At 38.7% G+C, this 19,529-nt stretch overlaps 1 protein-coding gene across 3 annotated transcripts in view; it reads right to left on the bottom strand.

Annotated features, from left to right (window-relative positions):
* The window catches only part of ERCC6L2 (excision repair cross-complementation group 6 like 2), a 56,840-nt gene extending 38,567 nt beyond the window's left edge, over positions 1–18,273 (bottom strand). For all 3 annotated transcript variants that reach the window (XM_014936672.1, XM_014936680.1, XM_014936686.1), the window contains exons 1-9: positions 17,907–18,273; positions 14,453–14,877; positions 11,167–11,286; positions 9,517–9,710; positions 7,889–8,050; positions 6,439–6,646; positions 4,860–5,000; positions 3,236–3,349; positions 1,862–1,981 (exon numbers count right to left, since the gene is read on the bottom strand). In XM_014936672.1, the coding sequence (XP_014792158.1) occupies positions 1,862–1,981; positions 3,236–3,349; positions 4,860–5,000; positions 6,439–6,646; positions 7,889–8,050; positions 9,517–9,710; positions 11,167–11,286; positions 14,453–14,877; positions 17,907–17,925 (1,503 nt within the window). In that variant the 5' untranslated portion in view covers positions 17,926–18,273. The remainder of the gene's footprint in view (positions 1–1,861; positions 1,982–3,235; positions 3,350–4,859; positions 5,001–6,438; positions 6,647–7,888; positions 8,051–9,516; positions 9,711–11,166; positions 11,287–14,452; positions 14,878–17,906) is intronic.
* Between the last annotated feature and the right edge of the window lie 1,256 nt (positions 18,274–19,529).

Below are 19,529 nucleotides of genomic sequence, written 5' to 3'. Positions count from 1 at the left end.
CCCAACAGGATTAATCAACAAGCTAGCAGCTTATTATTTTTAATCACACATTTCTCATGTCATCTACTTGGGGGTTGGACTAGATAACCTTTAAAGGTCCCTTCCAACTCAAACTATTCTATGATTCTACTTATGTGTGGGCAATTTATTCAGAAATGTAATTGGCCTAGCGCTTCTCTACCAGTAGCTCAGAGATAAACTTTTCCAACCATGTGGATCTCTCAACGTCAAAAGTAAACATTCAACCTGTCTGACAACTCATCAAATAGCAAGCCATCAGCACAAGCTTGGTATACTTAAAAAGATTATAGCCTCTGCTCTTTTGGCACCTTGGTTATGCTCTTACTCTGGCACTGCAATACAGCAGAACCTTCTTCCTTGCCACCCAAGGCCACTTCACACAAGCATGACAAGAGCCTTCCTGCTACCAGCCAAGGTTACACCCAACCCACACAGCCACAGCCAGCTGCTGCCCTGAGAAGACACTGCAGCCTACGCTGTCCCAGAAGCAGCTCAGACTTAGGGCCACAGTTTGCAACAGACTCCTCCCAACGGGCAGCTCTTCAAACTGCAGACTTTAAAGGCACACAATGTTGGAACCTCTGCCTTAATTCAGGCATTCTTGCTCACCTGTGTTATTCACTAGTGTGTCAAAAAAACACATAATCAAGTGTCATAAGGCAGTGTTGGAGTGAAGTATGCAATAGCATAGTTGAAGAGAAGAAGTTCTAGAGAAAGCAAAATTAGTTTTAACCAATAAAAGAAGAGCTTCATAAACACCACTGAAGATCATGGTCTTAGTTTTAGAGGTATGCAGTAAATATTTGCTGATAGCTAATTTAGCAATGAAGTTGACTTTCACGACAGAACGTGTATATAACAAAGGTAATATGCAGGCCTCTCACATGTATGTAATAACAGAAAAGAAAGATTTTGCTTGCGTAACAAATCAATAAAGTGGTAAGAACCATTACTGTTACAAAAAACATGGTCCAGCCACTGCCTCCCTTCAGTCCCAACCATCAGCTGAATATCCAGGTTTATAGAAAAAAATCAAAGATACGGCATACTCCATTCTGCATAGCTCCTCACCCTCCAGTTACTCTCAGCTCAGGAACACTCCTAAACCCAGTATCATTTTCCTTTTAATTAGCTACATTACCTATCTTTTTCAGTTATTCAACCTGTTCCCCTCTGAAACCAGATTCTGAGGCACAAAGTTTTGCAGATTTAAACTTAACATGTTATTTTGTTCACATTTAGCCTAGCTCCCACTAGCTTCATTTGATGTCCAGAAGGTTAAAAGAGACAGTAAGCACTCAGCACACTATTTCCACGCTACACATGATTGTCCTCCTCACATTCATCTTAAGACATTTTTTCCAGGCTGCAGAGTCCCAGCCTACTTAGTTGCTTCTGTCCTACAGTACCAACCTCCTTTGTGGCCCTTCTTTGAACCTTTTCAACACCTAACACATGCTTTTGAGGGAAGGGATGGGAACAACCCACAATATTGAAGATGTGCACAAATCATTAAGTCCATAAGGATTTTGGTTTGCTCTCTATTTCTTCCCCAAACATTTGTCTGCCACTGAGTCAATGGCTTCATGGAACCTCCTTGACTAAAAAGTTCATTTCCGTGACTAAATATGCAAAGCTAACACCTTAGGCTCTCTTAGCATCACAGATCACTCTTATCAAGTCTTTGCCCAGAGGCACCCTAACCCAAGACAACAGGTCTCTGCTGTGGTATCACTACCATAAACAGAATGATTAAAACCCACAACTAATAGGTGTACATTTTCCTATATCCATATACTACAGCTGCAGATCTTGTTCTCCCTCTAAAGAACTTATTTACCTTCATTTTTCCACTGTACTTTGGATCTGAAACGGTTTCAAAGGCTGCATCATTGCTTAACTGCACAAAATCTGGAAAGCTGGAAAATACCTGGCTGCACACACGTTTGATATGTGCTTCCTGTAAGAAAAGCAGAAAGTTTAAACAGGCGTTAAAAATTAGAGCGACACTGGTACATCAGTAAGCCATACAAGGAGTTCAACAGGTTGAAACAAGTCATCTGCTGAAGTAACTCAAGGAGAAAGAGTTCTGTGTTTTTATTCAGTTCACTACACAAGTGCCAGATAAAATATCTTCTGTGTGTCTTGGTTTGTTTCATTTTAGAAGGGAAGAGGATCCAAATCTGAAACAATAGATTTCAGGTACTAGAGTAAGAGATGCCCAGATCGTCTTCTCCTGGGCACAGACCCACTGCAATCAGACTGGTCAGAATTGTCAGTCTCAGGAACGCTGTTGGCTTGAGGCTTGCACTACCCAACAGTTGTGTACCAGCATTTTTCTCGACCCTCTGGCATGGTAAGCTAATATGGAAATTGCATATTTCCGTATGACAAAAAGCAATGCAGAAAGTGCACTTAAACTGTTCAAAAGCCATATTAAAGCTCCACTGTTAGAATTTGCATAGCTCTGAACTTAAATAGAACCACACGCTTCAAGTCTACTTTTTCAGAAAAGCAGAAAAGATCACATCTCTCACCCAAGATCAATGCATGTGATGGACTCTAATACCAAAGGTACAAAATACTGCAAAATATTAGGTTTTTTCAGTAGATTTTTGAGCGGTTAGTAATTATATATGCCATAAGAGATAGTGAGTCTCAAAATATTCATATATTTCTATTTCAGTGGTAGTTTAAACTCTGAAATGTTATTACAACAAAACTGTCATTTATGGATCTTGTAGGTTACTTGCCACAGTAACAAGCTAAACTGATATTCTTCTCTTGAGCATTTTCTACTAAAACATGTTTCTCATTATTTAAAAAAAAGCTCAGCAGTGAACATAAAATACTAGAGAAAAAAAACACACTCTAATTGCTTATTATTTATTTATTTGCACAAAGACATTCCTCTTACTAGGCACTCGTCATAAATGGAACAGAAATGGTATTATTAGAAATCACTAGAAATTAACTCTTCCTCCTAAAGATCTCCAATGTTTCTATAAACCATATTGTCAGATATGCATGAACTAAACGAACATACTGTTGTGTAACGTCTCTGTCAATTAAATACAGGCTACATTCTGAATTACTGAATGGAAAAGAAATTTTGCAAAATATTTTAATTTCAATTAGTTAAGTCTTAAAAAGGAGCCCAGCAGCATTTCACCCCATGATCCGCAAGTATTTTTTAAATACTTCTGAAACTAACCTGCTGCTTGCTACTGTTTTCGGTCTGCAGCAGTGCAGCATGATTTGCAACCTTCTGTAGGATTGTCAGGTAACTAAACCGCAGTGACTTAATTGTTTCACCATAAGCATTTACCTACAAGAAAAGAGAGAATATTTATGCAAACAACTACTCCTGAAAATAAGAAATAATCTATTATTAACAAGTGCTATTGTTACAAGGTTTAATGGCTTAGCAATTTAAGTAGTACTATAATTGATCTCCAAGATACATACTGTATTTCTAACAAGAATTTAGCAATGTTTTTCTCCTGAGCTTTGTGATCCTATTGACAGAAAATATCTTCTCAAAAAGAGAAAAAACCCACAGTGACATTCATAGTTTGCTAAACATTTCAGATAGCATGTTATCTACAGAAATTACTAAGATAGCCAAGAATTCCTTGGTAGACAAAACGACAGTAACTTTACAACTGATTTAAATATAAATCAAACCAAGTTTGAATGGCTTCCTACCCTATAACTGCTAACTTTACTTTTCTTTATAAACTTTATAAAGCTTTATAAACATCTCAAGTAATATAATTCAAACAACTTCAAACATTCTACAATGCAGCAGCAACAACAGCATCAGCTATTTTTCTGGTTATGGTTGGCCTATTAGACCAAACTTAGTTTTCCTTTCCCTTCTTGGGTTACTAAATTTCATGGTTAACTTTGGAATAAGACAGTCTGTAAGAGCACTTAAGTATCTGCAGGCCTGCCTAATGTCCTTTGTGAATTAAGTTCAACAGCATTTTACTTTTTTTTCTATAAAACATCACAAGAAAAAGAAGCCTGCAAAGAACTAACACTACTATCCCTGGAATATTAAACAGGCTGATAGAGGGATGGTTTTTAAAAAAAGATGCAGAAGATTGAATAAGCCACAACATTTGGGAAAAAAACCAAAACCAAACACTACAAAAGAGACATATGCTTCTAAGCATTAAAAAAACATGCTTAACCTGAGCTACTGAGTGATACAGACAAAACAAATACAAAGCTAGACTAATTGAGTGTTAATGAAGTCCAGAGACAATAGAAGAAATCTATGGAGCTGTTACTGGTGAACAAAGTTCTGTTTGTGCTCTATGGCTACTGTCAGGAGTTCTCCTCCACTGAAGCAAAGCACATTTAGTGGCACAGAAAGACACAATGCAACTGCAGTTTTGACCCAAGCAAAGCCCAGACAACCTGCTGGGTCCAGGATGCCTCCGACTTGCAAATTCTGCACCGACTGCCTAAAGTGTATGGGAATAGCATGCCTGATACATGCTGAACATTGCGATGAACATACATCCCAATGCTATATCTTTGCCAACATCAAGTGTTTCATAGGTGCACTTAATACAACAAATCCAGAAGTTAGTACATAAATAAGCACCACCTGCTCAGGGTATGCAAAGCAGCTATGTTGTAATCCCAAAGCGTCTAACTCCATCATGCTCGTGATGCAACCACCCATGTTTCCAGTTGAGATTTCCTGAGCAGACAGCCTATGCAGCTACTTCAGTCAGCTCTTCATTGGCAGAGTCTCTTGAGAAAACCTACCACTCAAACCTGAAAGACAGTGTTCAAAAAATCCAAAAAGTGCAAGCTCTTACTTTGTAACAACAGTTCTTCCTTTTACGGCCGCTGTTACAGCTACAGGGCTCTCCTGCTCGTAATACTAAATTTACATCCTCTGTCTCCAGCACAGCCTGGTACATCGCTTTCTGGAATTCAGTCAGGGAACAGTATACCATCTGCCAAAGACAGAGAATCCCCAAAAGATAGTTATGTGCAGCATACAATGAAAAGAAAAGAGCACTGCATCAAAAAACTTAAAACATTGAAAATAAAGTAGAAAACAAGAATATATTTGCTCTAACAGTTACATGAAATTATTCTACTACCGAATGAAAAAATCTGGACCTTGACACCAGAATAATATGAAATTGTAGTCAAAATGTATGTATAGTTACTTTAGAGTTGTTTTATATAGTTATTTATTTTGAAAATTTTACAAAGACTATCAGTATCAAGCTACAACTACTTGCTGTTACGTTTCTACAAACCTTCCAGTATGGTTTTTCTGGTGGGACAGGAGGAGGGAAAAATGAGAGAAATAAATGCATAATTGTAATTAAGGATTCCCCTCTGCTTTGCCAGTTGCTTGATTTGCCCTTTCTTTCATCTTTTTAGGCACTAGCTGTTGTAGGGCACTACCACAGGCAGGAAAAATAGAATAAGCAATGGGAAGGCAAGGATCTACACAGTGCTTTGGCCAAAACTCTTATCCCTCTTAGAGACCATGGGTGGCATCTGCATGACATCTTTAGTCTTAAGCAGCAGGAGACAGAAATCCCAAGATCATTCCTTAACCTAGGCCACCCACACAGCTACAGCACCATGCTGAGCTATAATAATACAGCAGTAACTTGAACATATACTCACATTAACAAGAGAATGAAAAGAATAAAACCTGCTAGGTTTAGAAAAGCAACTGACTGACGTTTGTGTTAATCTTTTCTTCTGAAGACAGTTTAGATGACATTATTATACACTATAGATGAAGAATAAATACCAAATTTTGAAAACAGAACCAGGTGCAAACTAATGTGTTTGTCTACCTAAAAGAAAAGCATAAGTATATCTAATGGGAACTTATCAGAACTCTTAGCTATAGTCATAAGTATCATCACTTTATATAATGTTTACAATACCATTAGATGAACAGGATTAGAGACTTATCAACAATCAGCTTTAGATTTGGTGATTTTCTTTTATTTAGTGATCAAAAACGAGGGAGTTAAAAATGAAAAGCACACTGTTTTATGTACAAAGTGCAAGCTGCAAATTCATAAGGCCTATATAGAATTTCAGAAGATTTACATACATTGGGTTTGCACAGATAAATACAAAAGTGCACACAAAACAGACGTGTAAATCCCTAGTCAGAAGTCTAGCTGAGCATTTTCATGCTTGATTAACCCCATTTCAACAAGCAATCATAGTAATTATGTGGACAAAGCATACTACTGCATGTGCATTTTTTCCAAGGCTCTGGATTCTTATTAAATTTGTAAGTCCAAAAGAAAACCACAAACTATTAGAGGCATGAAATAGAAAAAAAAACAAAACAAAACAAAAAACATATACACATCTATTAGCATTCTATCTGAAACATGCAGGTGCTCTTACTCTGTCTTCCTTTTTTGGCAACTGATCACTGATAAGTGCTTTGGTGCGTCTCAGAAACCAGCCAGACATTTTTCTTGCTAGCTTCACCATGGCCTTACGACCTGTCGCTAGCTGTCTTTTAGTTGCAGTATGCCTCTGGCCATGCTCCACTGGATCAGAAAATTTCTTCTTGAAATATTGTCTGCTACCCAAAAGTCCTGGTACAGCCCTATTAAAAAACAAAAGTGGGGGAGGGTGTGAAGGAATAACACCATTTTCTTTACTTCAAGGCAATCTATCCTTTTCCATTGATTAAACACATACCATAAATTGTTATTGGCTAACAGCAAGAGATCTCAAATTAACAATCACTAGATGAATTAATTAAAATTGTGTATATAGATAGAAACATAAACTACTTCCAGACATGGCATTTTTTCATTTACTTACTGTGATCCTCAAATGTTAAGACAGTCTTCTTAGGAAAGGGTTGCTATCTCCAGAAAAACTAATGCTCAACAGAGCAACAGAAGTCACAAGTATACAGAATCTCTAAACTACAAGGCTGCTACTGTTCAGGAGCCTAAATTGGAAGCTAAGCAGTCATGTTTTCAATTTTTACTGTTTTTATTAAAATCAGGTTATGCAGATATTGCAGTTTACTAAATAAAATCTTAAGAAACACAATAGGAAAAAGAAACTGGTAATCATTGGCAGCACTATATACTGGAACAATCCAATAATATCAGCATAGGATACAACACTAAGCTTACTGTGAAAGTATGTCTTTCCTGGTATTTCAATTCAGTCTGTATTTCCTTATATTTAAAGTGTGTTTGTTTTGTCCCTCCTCTACAAATCATCACCAGTAAGTCTTCTATGTTTAGATTTATATCCAGGGTTATTTTCAACTCTCCCTCTTCTTTAAAAGTTTTCCTGGACAAGACTGTTGCTTTCCAAATATGCGCACTTGTGTATTTTGAAAAACAGCAAAATATTACTACTTTCATCTTCCAAATATGTCAGAATGACCTGCACATATTGGACAGAGTAAAGGCACAACATTGTTCGAAACTATGTACTATGTACTAAACTCAGTTTGCTGTGGGGAGGAGAGACAAAGAAGCAGCAAATAACATCTTTAAAGAATGGTAAACACAGCGGGGGAAAAAGAAAATAATTATAACTACTTCCAAAATTCCCCAAAGAAGCCAGACAGTAAGAGGATCTCCAGATTTATTAAATAACTGCAAAACACTGCAGATGTATCCACCAGGAGCTTACCTGCAATATATCTATGGAAAAACATACCTACACTCTCACAAAACATTGGGAGGTTTTGGGGGAGGGTTGTGGTTTGTTGTTGTTTTTTGACACAGATGGGTACAAATCATCCAGCTCCATCCCAGTCCCACAGCATGGCTAACATATAGAGGTGTTTAAATCATATAAAAAAAGATACTTTATTTACCAGTCCATAACACACCAAAGTTCCTTCATATTGTTTTGAAGAATGGTTCCAGTAAGACCTATGCGAACAGTGCATTTTAATGACTTCATGGTTTGAGTTATTTGAGCCTTTGGATTCTTGATTCTATGTGCTTCATCCACTATCACAGCAGACCACTCTACACTGCAAAACAAGAAGAAATACTGTATTGACTGAAACTACTTATCAACCCACATCGACATATAAAGTGAAGTGAGCCACACACGTAGCCATAATTATTATAACGCTATTACTTTTTGGTTTTCCTGTTTTACATTGTATTATACTACTCAGCATCCTTATTTTCTGTTTGTTTAGAAAATCCAGTTGCCAGAGTTGGGTATAACGGCTAAACTATATAGTCAAATAAATAAACTTCTGTTAACTGTCAAACTTTCTGTGAAGAAAGTAGCTTCCAATCTCTGGAGCAATCACTCCAGCACATTTCACCAACACCAATTCCACCCATAACTGAGACTTTAAAAAAAAAATTAAATCTCTGAAAGTAAGCTATTGAAACACGCTTAAAAGAGATACGCTTAATTTTCCCAACAAAACCTATCCAGTGTAGCCAGAAGTATACTGAAAGCATTTCAATATGATGGGTTCCTACCTGAAAGCATCACTCGACTTCTTTAGTAGCTATACAATACCAATATGCAGAGGATTTTTAATATTTCATGATTTTGCAACTAGGAGGAATGTATCTAGAAGCAGGGGCCAAAAGAATTAGGGTAGTGGTAACACAACTCCTTTAGTCTTCTCCTATCTGTGCTTCTTTTTCAGACCAGTGTGTGGACAGAGACAGAGATCTATTGTTTTGGTGACAGCTGTCCAGAACACCAGGACAATCACAGAGGCCAGGACATTTCCCAACACCTAGAACAAGAAGATCTGCAGAGCCACTGACGACAGCAGCTGCTAAGGGCAGCCTGCTACTACTAGCTATTCATGCAACTTGTACCCTGCTTCCGAGATGATGTAAGGAAAGAGGACCACTGGGATCAGACAAGACGCTAAGTACTTCTGAACATAGTCAAAGAAAAGGCAACACCCCTAGTTTGAAAATGCTGACAAATACGGAGTAAATGAAATAGGATTTCTAATAAAATCTGCTGTCAGATAGACCTTGATTCTGCTATGTGCATCAGGTACTTAAAACCACACACAGAGACACATATACACATCTTGTATCTCAAAGTTTTTAGGACTCAAGAATTTCATCAAGCTGCTGAAAAGTGCAAATAACAAGGAAAATACCTTTTGAACACTTGCTAAAAATGCAATGATTTTTTCTTCTTACATTGCACTGAAAGATAGAAATATCTTCTCTATTTCAGACAGGAAACTCCTGCACCTCTTAGAGAACGCTTCATGAAAGGGTTAACAGGAAAAGTAGCTTTATGAAAACTATGTCTCCCAAGCATCTCACTACAAAGGTAGTATAAGGTAAACTATGCAAAGATAGTAAAATCAGATTCTTCTCTTCAACACGAGTCACTGGATTTAACAGTAAATACATGACACAGAAAGAGTAAGCACTTGCAAAGAACAACGTAAAATTAGACAGTTAAAAATCTATGTGTAGAAAAATATACTAAAATCATTACCTGTTAAATTCATCCAAATATAGGCGAAGTATCTCATACGTTGTAAGGGCAACTTCACATTTCCCTTGCTTGATGCGACTCAAGTCATTATCCTTCTTACTGCCATGTAAGACAGAGACCTTAAAGTACCCCCATGTGTCTAACTCATCCTTCCAGTTGTACAGCACCGAAAGAGGGGCCACTATGAGGAAAGTCTGAAAACAAATAGCTGTTATAGTATTAGCTAAAAACTACAACATAGCCCTTTCTCAATAAGGAAAGTGAAAATCTTGAGATTTATTTTACTGCTTTATAGTTTGAATTGTTTAATTCTGTCACTTCAAAGCATCGTAGAGAAAAATATCTGGAGTCAATATAAATTCAAAAGTTAATCAGTTCACTCAGATTATGTGAACAGTCCAGAAGAAAAAATACTGTAATACTATGAAAGATACCAAAGTAGTACAACTTATTCAAATTATACTCTAACAACTGCACTAAGACATGAGATACTTTGACTTTGCTTTGCTCTAGCATATGTATACCATAAAATGTTTTACACGTGGAGCAAATAAAAGGATGAAGAGGGTAAGCAACTTCCTTCAATTCACAAGTCTAGTCAATACATGACTTCAAAACAGAAGGACCTGAAAAGGGTTTAAAAAGTTAAGACAGCTCACACAACTCATTTATTATCAGAGAATAATAAAATAAATGAGGCGAGAAAGGATCTCAGGAAGTTTCTAGTCCAACTTCCTGGTCAAAGCAGGGGCAACACTGAATTTAGATGTTTAAGCCTTTCTCTCCTCAGGTATTCAAAAACTCCAAGGATGGGGTGGTCCCCAACCTCTCTGTGACCTGTTGCAATACTTAATTATCCTCAAAGTTAAATTGTTCTCTTATTTCCAGTAGAAGTATTCCTTTCCCCCCCCTACCAGGAAGTGCTAACCCTTCATGTCTTCTTCTCTGCCTATCTTTCCTGAGGAAGCTGTACCCATTATTCACAAAGCTGTCATATGAACCATTCTTCCAGTTAAATATTCCAACTATTCCAATAAAATAAAAGCCAGCCATGGAAAACAGAAGTTGCCTGGGTCCTGGGATGAGTAAAATTAAAATGATCTTCAGACTTCTCTCATTCACACAGAACTTTTACATGTATCTATTTGCTGTGTTTAATTACCTAGATTATCAATCAGCATTACTTCTGACATTATTAGTCATTCAAGAAAATATGCGATGTCACAGGAACACTAGCAATAAATTTTCCAAAAATACGCACTTGCCTTAATTATTTAAATATCATGTGCACATATACGCATGTGCTTTTTGTACTTTAGAAATACAATCACACAAAAATATAATTTTCTACTCAGTGACACGGGCTTTTCAAAGTAATCTAGCCACAAATCTCATCCAGGTATTTTCAAATGTTTTGTGTTAGCGCAGATCAACAGTATTAACAGATTAGACAATAACAGCTAGATAATGCACTTGACTATCTGGAAAACTCAAGGCTTCCTTAACACTACTAGGAAGGCCACGAACCCCTAATCTACCTAAGTAGTTGAATATTAAAAAGGAATATAAATAGAACTCCTAAAGCAAACAAACAAATCCAAGTATTGCCTTTTATGAAAATTGTTAAGCTTGTATCATTAAAAGCTGTACCTTCTTGGGGTTACACTTTGTTTCTTTTTTCATTGTCCTCAGTAAAAATTCTGGCATATTATTTTCAATATCTTCACGTGTTCCCTTTTTGTGCAACACTGCAGCCAAAAATGAAATCACCTTGAGAAAGAAAACAACTCTTAGTGATTATGTAGAATAATACAAACAAAATAAAGAGTTAGTTCCACCAAAAACAAACATTTAGGACAAAAATTTGAATGGTATTTAGAAACCGGATGTGGGGGATTGTTTTTTGGGTTTTTGTTTGCTTGCTTTAAATCAATCTGTTTTTAAAATGGGAACCCCTTCCCTCGGAGAATCCTGAATTCATGATCAGAGCAATTAATTGCTCTGTTTTACACTTTCACCCTGCACTCTCACCCTCCACTGTAAGTGGAGGAGTCCCAAAAGTACAGAAGAAATTATGAATGAGCCAGTGAAAATTAGAGATGTGGCATGCCTTGCAATTTTCCTCCATTTTCAAGGTACTTGAGTCTTCGATGATAAAACAGAAGGAAGAGATACTTGCTAACCATATTCCCAACACTACTTCTGCAAAAAGAAGAGGTTTAAACTAGAGGTTTTAACTAATATGTCATTTTCTGTATGTTCCATTCCTTCCAATTCCTGTTAACTTGAAAGCCTAATTTCTGTTGTGTTTGGGCTTATATTCTCTCAATTGCCTCAAACTAGTCAAGGTGATCTCCCTTTGATTATGAGGAGACACTTATTATAATACATCATAGTGGGGACAAACACTCCCACACACACTGCTCCCATGGTCATACAAAACAGGAAAAAGGCACAGAGATATCTGGCCAGAACATTCAAATCCCTAAAATCCACTTCACATCCATGGGACTAAGCAGCAAGAACCAGATGCATCATCAGAGAGGTACCCTTCTTTTGAAAATTCAACAGGACCCCTTTATTCTCAGCAGCCAGCTCCAGCCATTTCCTTTTGCAGCTGCTGCACAGCTGCTCATAGCAGGGCACATGTAAAGCTGTCATTTGTTGATTTCTAAAAAAGAGGAAATTTCCAGAGCTTTCTCCCGCTAACGATGCTGGGAAAAGAACCAGCCAGAGTGCAGGAAATGCAGGTAAAAGACCTGAAAAACATAAAGGTAGGTAATCAGAAGACAGAGGAAACCCATCACATATAGGGCCGCAGGGTGGGAAAGAGATACATAGAAGAAAAGAAAGCCAAATATTTTTATACTTAATATTTCATATAAACTGAGGCTAAGAGGAACTGCAAGTTTGCACATGTTGTTTGACTTTTTTTTTAATTCTTTCTAGAATAAGAATAAAATTCAACTAAACATAAAATCTCCGTGTGTCCTCTAGATCTTCCATTTTTGGAAGAATTATGCATCACAAATTTATAACAATAGCAAAAGGCTGTAAAAAGGCAACTCTGCTGAGAAACGTTTGGCTTTTCCAGAACAAGCAGGAAGCAACCCTAAAGGCCTTAATAGGAAACTTTAACTTATTGCAATCACTGTAAGAATCAACATCATTCTATTTGCCTCTGCCTCAACTTCAGCTTGAAATGAAAGAGCCAGTCAGGCCACTTAAGCAAAAATGTGTTCAAAAGTACAAAGAATATCAAAATACAAAAGTTTTCTAGAACTAGATGATCTTTAAGGTCCCTTCCAACCCAAACCATTCTGTGATTCTATGAAAAGTCTTTATCTCATAAACCAACCTACCATTAGAAAGAATAGGGTTCAGCCAACTGACAAACATAAAAGAAATTTTCTTTAAGACTAAATCAGTTACTTGCTACTTTTAACTAATTTTAACTAATTAACTAATTAGTTTTAACTAATTTAACTAACTTTAACTAACTTTAACTAATATTTATTCTTTTATACACACTAATCTTTTCTAAACAAGTGAAATCCTCTTTTACTTCATGTCCACTGAACTGCCTTTCCCATACTGAACTTGAAAAACATTACCTTGTGTATTTGTTATAAAACACTACTTTTCTTCAAAACGCCTACCTGTCTTCTGCAAACTTGACACTGTTCTTAAAAGAAGTAACTATCAGATGTGAATTCCACACAAGAACACAGACACTGTGTGATAAAAGCGACCAGGTCATTACAGAATCAGTTCTGAGATTCAAAAAATACAAGAAATGGAAGCAAGACAACTCAATTCCACACCCTCACCCCCAGTTTACTGCTACTTTATATAGATGCTTCTTGCTGTATGAAATCAGATATTTGCAATTCTGAGTAGAAACAAACTTCCACAACTACCAAGTTCTTAAACTGACACAGACATGAAACACGACCAAGGTTAAGTAAAACATGAGGTAAACGGATGCAGTTTAGTTTTAATAAACATCTCTTAACAGATCATCACCAGCTACACAAATCCATGATGCACTTCTAAATGCTCCATACATAGCTGTTTTGCCAGTTTAGTTCACTCACTCCTTTCCTCAAGTTTGCTACAGAACAACATTTCTTTGTTCTGATGGGTGCCTGTCAACATTCTCCTACACAGAAGGACAACAGACACTACAGCCAGAATTTGTCAGTGTAGGAATGAGCTTGCATTTGACACATGGAAGAAGACAGAAGGGGACAAAGACTAGCCACCATAAGATTCATGCTGCTTACTTAAAATTTAGCTGAAAAAGAATTTTCAAACATAAAACCCCACTAACTGTAGTCAAATAAATCAATCATTTGGGCCACACATTCAAAGCATAATGGAAAATACTTTGCTATACTTTGTCCTTTCATCAACCCAAGTCATATTTCCAACGGACTGATGAAAATAACATGGAACATCTAAGCACTTTTTCCAGAGATGGGAGCAAATGTGACTGTTCCTTCTGGTTCCCAGTACAGTCAAACTACTGGTTCCCATAGAAAAAAGGAAAAAGACATTTAAAGTACTACAGTCAGGTAAGAGCTGTAAGAAGTTTTGATATACTCCAGTGCAAATCACTGAGGATTGCTACTTGGGTATCATAAAACTTTCAACATAAAATGAATACTAACATTCTACCTACCATAACTGCCCATGCATACACTAAAATGGTCCACATCCAGTTTTGTGGCCTATCAGAAGTGAATCTTAAATGCAGCAACAGTTTCTGGCTTTACATGCTGCCCTGGATGGTCACATCCTGCCTCCTCTAACTCCACAACAGAAAAGGAAGGTTAAGCTCCATTGAGGTTATACTTTATTTTCACATCTTAGAGAAAAAAAATGCAAAAAAAAATTATCTATTCTCTCAATGTGCAAAAATCAAAGAGAATACCTGGATTGTCTTTCCAAGGCCCATATCATCTCCAAGAATACACCCTCTTTTATTAGCATAGTGTCCATACAGAAACTGGGCTCCTTCCCTTTGATAATCACGCAGGTATCTGTTAATTGTATATGGGATAAAATCACCATTGTCGGATAATTTAAAAGGAACTGCAGGAGATGGAAGACTTCGGTCAGGAAAACAAGGCTTTTCCAGATCACCATCATCAAATATTGAGCTTTTCCAGGATCCTCTACTGGCTTCAACTCTACGAAGTTCAGTTATTAGTATTTTCTTTTCTTTGGACTCCAAGAATGATACAACAGCAAATGTTTTTCCATTCTTGTCCTTTTCAATAGAGGTTATTGTTCCTTCCTGAAGTTCTCCATTTTCAAGAAAAGGGGTGAGGCATTTTTCCCCAATACGCCAATTATCTATAAAGAAAACAAACACACATACATAGTGATAAACTGGCCAAATGTAGAAAGTAACACTAAAAAAACATTGCATGTAAATTTATTTGACAAAATGCATACAACTTAAAAGATTTTACTGAAGGTAGCAGTAGAAGTAGTATACTGATTACTGTTGAGAACGAAATCCTGAGTTAGGTATTAAATTATAATTTCCTCAATTGCTGCTATTCTATAAATATCTGAAAGTCTACATGAAAAAATATCATGTAAAAGCCATATTCTGACACATTGTTGTTCCACAGTGCCTTCACACAATCAAACACTGATAAGCTGATGCCTGCAGGTTTAATGTCCAATTAACAGAACACATAAACTGGTCAAAAAATGCCTTCTATACTAGATACGCTTTTGATACTATATTTGTACTGCAGATACAAATCTAATCACATAGGAAAACATCACCTTTCTCCTAACAAAGTCTGGAACAGGTTAAAAAAAAACAACAAAAAACTTATGTTTAGAAACACCACAAGCGTACTTTAAGAACAATTAGTAGCATATAATTTGCCTATGTTGTTCATCAAAGCCGCTAGTTACTCAGTAAACTGTTTACATGGCTGTCCAGTATGGAACTGTTAAAATCTGTCCTTATATGTGGTCTCACTACGGCCTTAATACAGCGTATCAAATAATTAGCCATAGAGATGACTGAACTGCTTCATTTTCAGCTACCTCAGTTTTGCATTTCATGCACAAAGATTGTTTTTTAAATGGTATGTACGCTGCTAACAGATAAAGAGGAAGATAAGAACAGCGGTGTATGAAATGAATCCATAATGTACTGACAAAGAAAAAACCCAACAAAACAGCTCTATCAGACAAAAAGGCCTTTGCTCTTCATAGTAAAAAGAGAAAGATATAGTAAATAACAGTTGCACGCAAAGTTTTCCAGATCTGAGCCCAGGAATTGTTGGTCTGTTTTGTTTGTGGAAACAATTTCCCTGCCAAGCCATCCCCTCAAAAGAAAAAGTGAGGAAAGTATATGATTCACTTCAGAACTTTCATTGTTTCTTATCTACTTGTTGGAATAAGTTCTGCCACTTCTGAGAAGGTTATTATCAGCAGGAGTGAGAGGCACCTAAGATTTTTATGGGAAGGAGCAAAAGAGAGAGAATCTTGCATCAATAACATACTAGTTAAATCAGTGATAAGTACACTTCATTTTTAAAAAATTACAAAATTATATATGCTAAAAGAAAATAAAAGCATTCATATAGACCATTATTCTGTAACCAGCATTGGCCATAAATTGACATCCAGGTAGCAATAAAAATAGCACAAGCATACAGAATAACTCTCTTCTGAAATTCTTTGTCCTTAAAGTATTCTTTTAGCAACAGAGATTTCCTGGGCCAGGTGTGGTTTGTTTGCCTAGCAAACACATCAGTGGACCTCTCTCTCTCAAGTAGCTGTACTCCACCTTCATCAACATGCAGATTTCTTGTATTCAGTGTCACCGACTATGAATTTGACAGGTCTGCTCTCCAACACCTGACAAGCTTTTGCCTGCTATGAACTTGGATTCCATAACCTAGACTGATGGCCCATTAGTTCTTATATTAATAAGACCATAAACCATGACCTCTCCATTAGTTTCATATTTTTTCAGTGATCCTTCATAATGGCCCCATCATCCTTGATAAGTTCAAGCCCATACTCTGTGACATAAGCTCCTCCACACCTTCTCAGAAACCTGAAGCTCAAATGTACCTTTTTGAGGCACTGGGTGAAGTACAGAAAGTATATACAACAAATCATACAGAACTAATATTTAAATTTTAAGGTGTTTGTACTGCCTCTCACACATGCTTAAATCTGTGCAAAAAGATGTGCACGTGAACTTCTCCCAATAGTATCTAGTCTTTAAGCAACTATTCAAAATAAAGTTAAGACTGAAAAAATGAAACCAGCTATATGTAGCACACTGTTAAATATGCAAAACAAAGTTTAAAATAAGGGAACATTTCCGTAACTATTGTCTTTTACGGTAACATCTGAAGTGACAGATGAAATTAAAGACTCTAAAATTAAAACTACAATTTAAGAAGACAGTGCCTTTCTTTTTAACTAAGCATTTACTTGAGTTTCATAAGTTGCATATGACTTGTCAGAATTAGGGATCCAGGTGCAAAACGGAATAAATCACATTGGACAACAGTTTCAGTATTACCAACCCGCAAACCTAGTGAGAAACAAGAGAATGAAAAAAGGGAAAGAAAAAAGCAAAAAAAATATATTAAGGACACCACTGCTACAAGACCCCAGAAACCAGTGCTGTATAAACCAAAGCAAAAAATGGCTCCTGAAACTAGCCTGATTCACTAACTTCTTGGGCTTTGTAGCATGGGTACTGGACACTTGTCATCAATGAAGAAAGACGGTATTTCAGACGCCTGCTTACCCCTTCTATCACAGTTGAAAAAAACATGCCATTAATATATTGACTGTACTAAGCGATGCTGCTAATGGCCTAGTCACACACTAGTTCATTTCAACAAGTACTCCTCAACAGAGAGAGCAAAATGCCTTCTAACTGCTGAGGTTTATCCACTTAACGCACAGTACAAAGGTATTTTACACTCTAATAAATGGCTCTAAGAATTCAAGGCTACTATAAAGCAAAAATACTGCCTTTCTTAAATTGCAAACTTTAACTACAAAGTCGTTACATAAAAAAGGCTAAAAACCCTAAAATGTTGTCTTCCAAAAAGAGATGATTTGAGTTCACTTAGCCACGTGCTTCCACTTGTCCCAAGAAACAAACTCAAATGTTTCTGAGAAACAGAACCGGTTTTAAAAAGGTTCTCTGACTTAATGTTTCTGACACGCACGCACCTACGCTTCGCTCCTTGGTGAGGCCTCGCAGGGCCACGGCACAGAGAGATGCCCAGCAATTTCCACACCTGCCCTCTTTTCCACCTGGGCAAGCGTGAATAAGCATGAGGCACCTGAATAGAGCTCTGGAAAGACAGACAAAATATGCTTACCTGGGACACCATCACCCATTTTAAATTATGGCCATGCAAGGCCCCACGGAGCCTGTGAGAGAGGGCACCCGGGGGCAGATGGGGACCAGAAGCCAGCCGGGCCCGCCGCTCTAGGGGCCTACCGCCACAGTAAGTGGGGGGCACCGGGCCGCTCTAGCGCCCGCACCCCTTCGCTGGAGACCACACGGGGGGCAAGACACAGCGAAGAAGGGTTTGAGGACGCCCGGGGGGCGCCGAGCAGTCACGGCCCGTCAGGGACGGAAACCGTCGCCTGCCCCTCGCCCCCCCCCGCCATCGCCGAACCCGATCAGGGCCGGGCGGGCAAGAACTGTGCCCGGGGACGTGAGGGAGCGGCCCCTCGGTCCCCGACCCGCCACGGCAGGCCGGGCCGCAGCCCGTCACCGGGGCGGGGACCGCCGGAGGAGCTGCGCGGCGGTGCCGCGGCTCTCAGGGACACAGCGGTGAGGGAGGAGGAGCGCGAAGTATCGCGAGATTTGCTGGCGGTGTCGCGAGAGGCGGGCGGGGAGGAGTCGGGGCCTGGGGCTGGGCCCTGGCCCGGGCCCTAGGCCTGGCCTTGTAACGGGCGCGGTGCTGTCCGGCGTCCCCGCTGTGGCGGAACCCTCTGGGGCAGTCGGTAGCTGCGGTGCTGTGGCCTGGAGGGCGGCCCTGGGTGCTGGTGGGGCGACTGCCCCGGGAAGGCCAGCGTAGGGCCTGGAGTAAGGCGGGAGGGCGGCCTGGCGCCGTATTAGGAACCCCAAATTAAGTTGTTTTTTGCAGAGAAGCGACCAAAGCAGAGTGTAGTATGTGTGGTGGCGGCGTACAGGCCTGTACTCCGTGGGACAGATGTGGCACATTGGCCCTGAATGTAGCCTGTGTGGAGCATCACTACTCTAGCTGGAACCGAGTTTCCTCCTAACGCAACCCTTGTTTGTACCAGTCTGTAGAGGAGGCAAAAAAAAGGGGATCAAAAAGTTGGTTTCTGGGAAGTTGTGCAGGTAAAGAAGCAGGGGGAACAGCTGGTATAACAGAAGGTGGAACTAGTGCTCTGGCAAGCATCGGGCTTGCTTCTTGCGTAGTAGAGAGGAGTTAGCTGCAGTGTCATCATGGGAGCATAGAAACATTGTCTAAGTTGGAAGGGACCTTGCGGAGTCCAACCATCAACCTAAGGCTGACGAAGTCACCACTAAACCATGTCCCTCAGCACCACATCTACCCATCTCTTAAATACCTTGAGCAATGGTGATTCCAGCCCTTCCCTGGGCAGCCTGTTCCAGTGTTTGATAACCCTTTCACAGAATCAGAATCACAGAATCTTCTAGGTTGGAAAGGACCTTAAAGATCATCTTGTCCAACCATCAACCTAATTTTGACAAAAATAAACACCCACACAACAAGCAAAAAGCAACACCATTACTAAACCATCTCTCCCAGCACTACATCAACCTGTCTTTTAAACACCTTCAGGGATGGTGCCTCAACCACCTCCCTGGTAAGCCCATTCCAATGTCTGATAACCCTTTTGGTGAAAATTTTTTTCCTAATATCCAGCCTGAACCTCCCCTGGCATAACTTGAGGCCATTTCCTGTCGCCTGTGACTTGGGAGAAGAGACCGACCCCCACCT

Source organism: Calidris pugnax, unplaced genomic scaffold (genome assembly GCF_001431845.1).
Source record: "Calidris pugnax isolate Ruff unplaced genomic scaffold, ASM143184v1 scaffold2, whole genome shotgun sequence".
Classification (NCBI taxonomy): Eukaryota; Metazoa; Chordata; class Aves; order Charadriiformes; family Scolopacidae; genus Calidris; species Calidris pugnax.
This window is presented reverse-complemented; position numbering and strand designations above follow the sequence as displayed.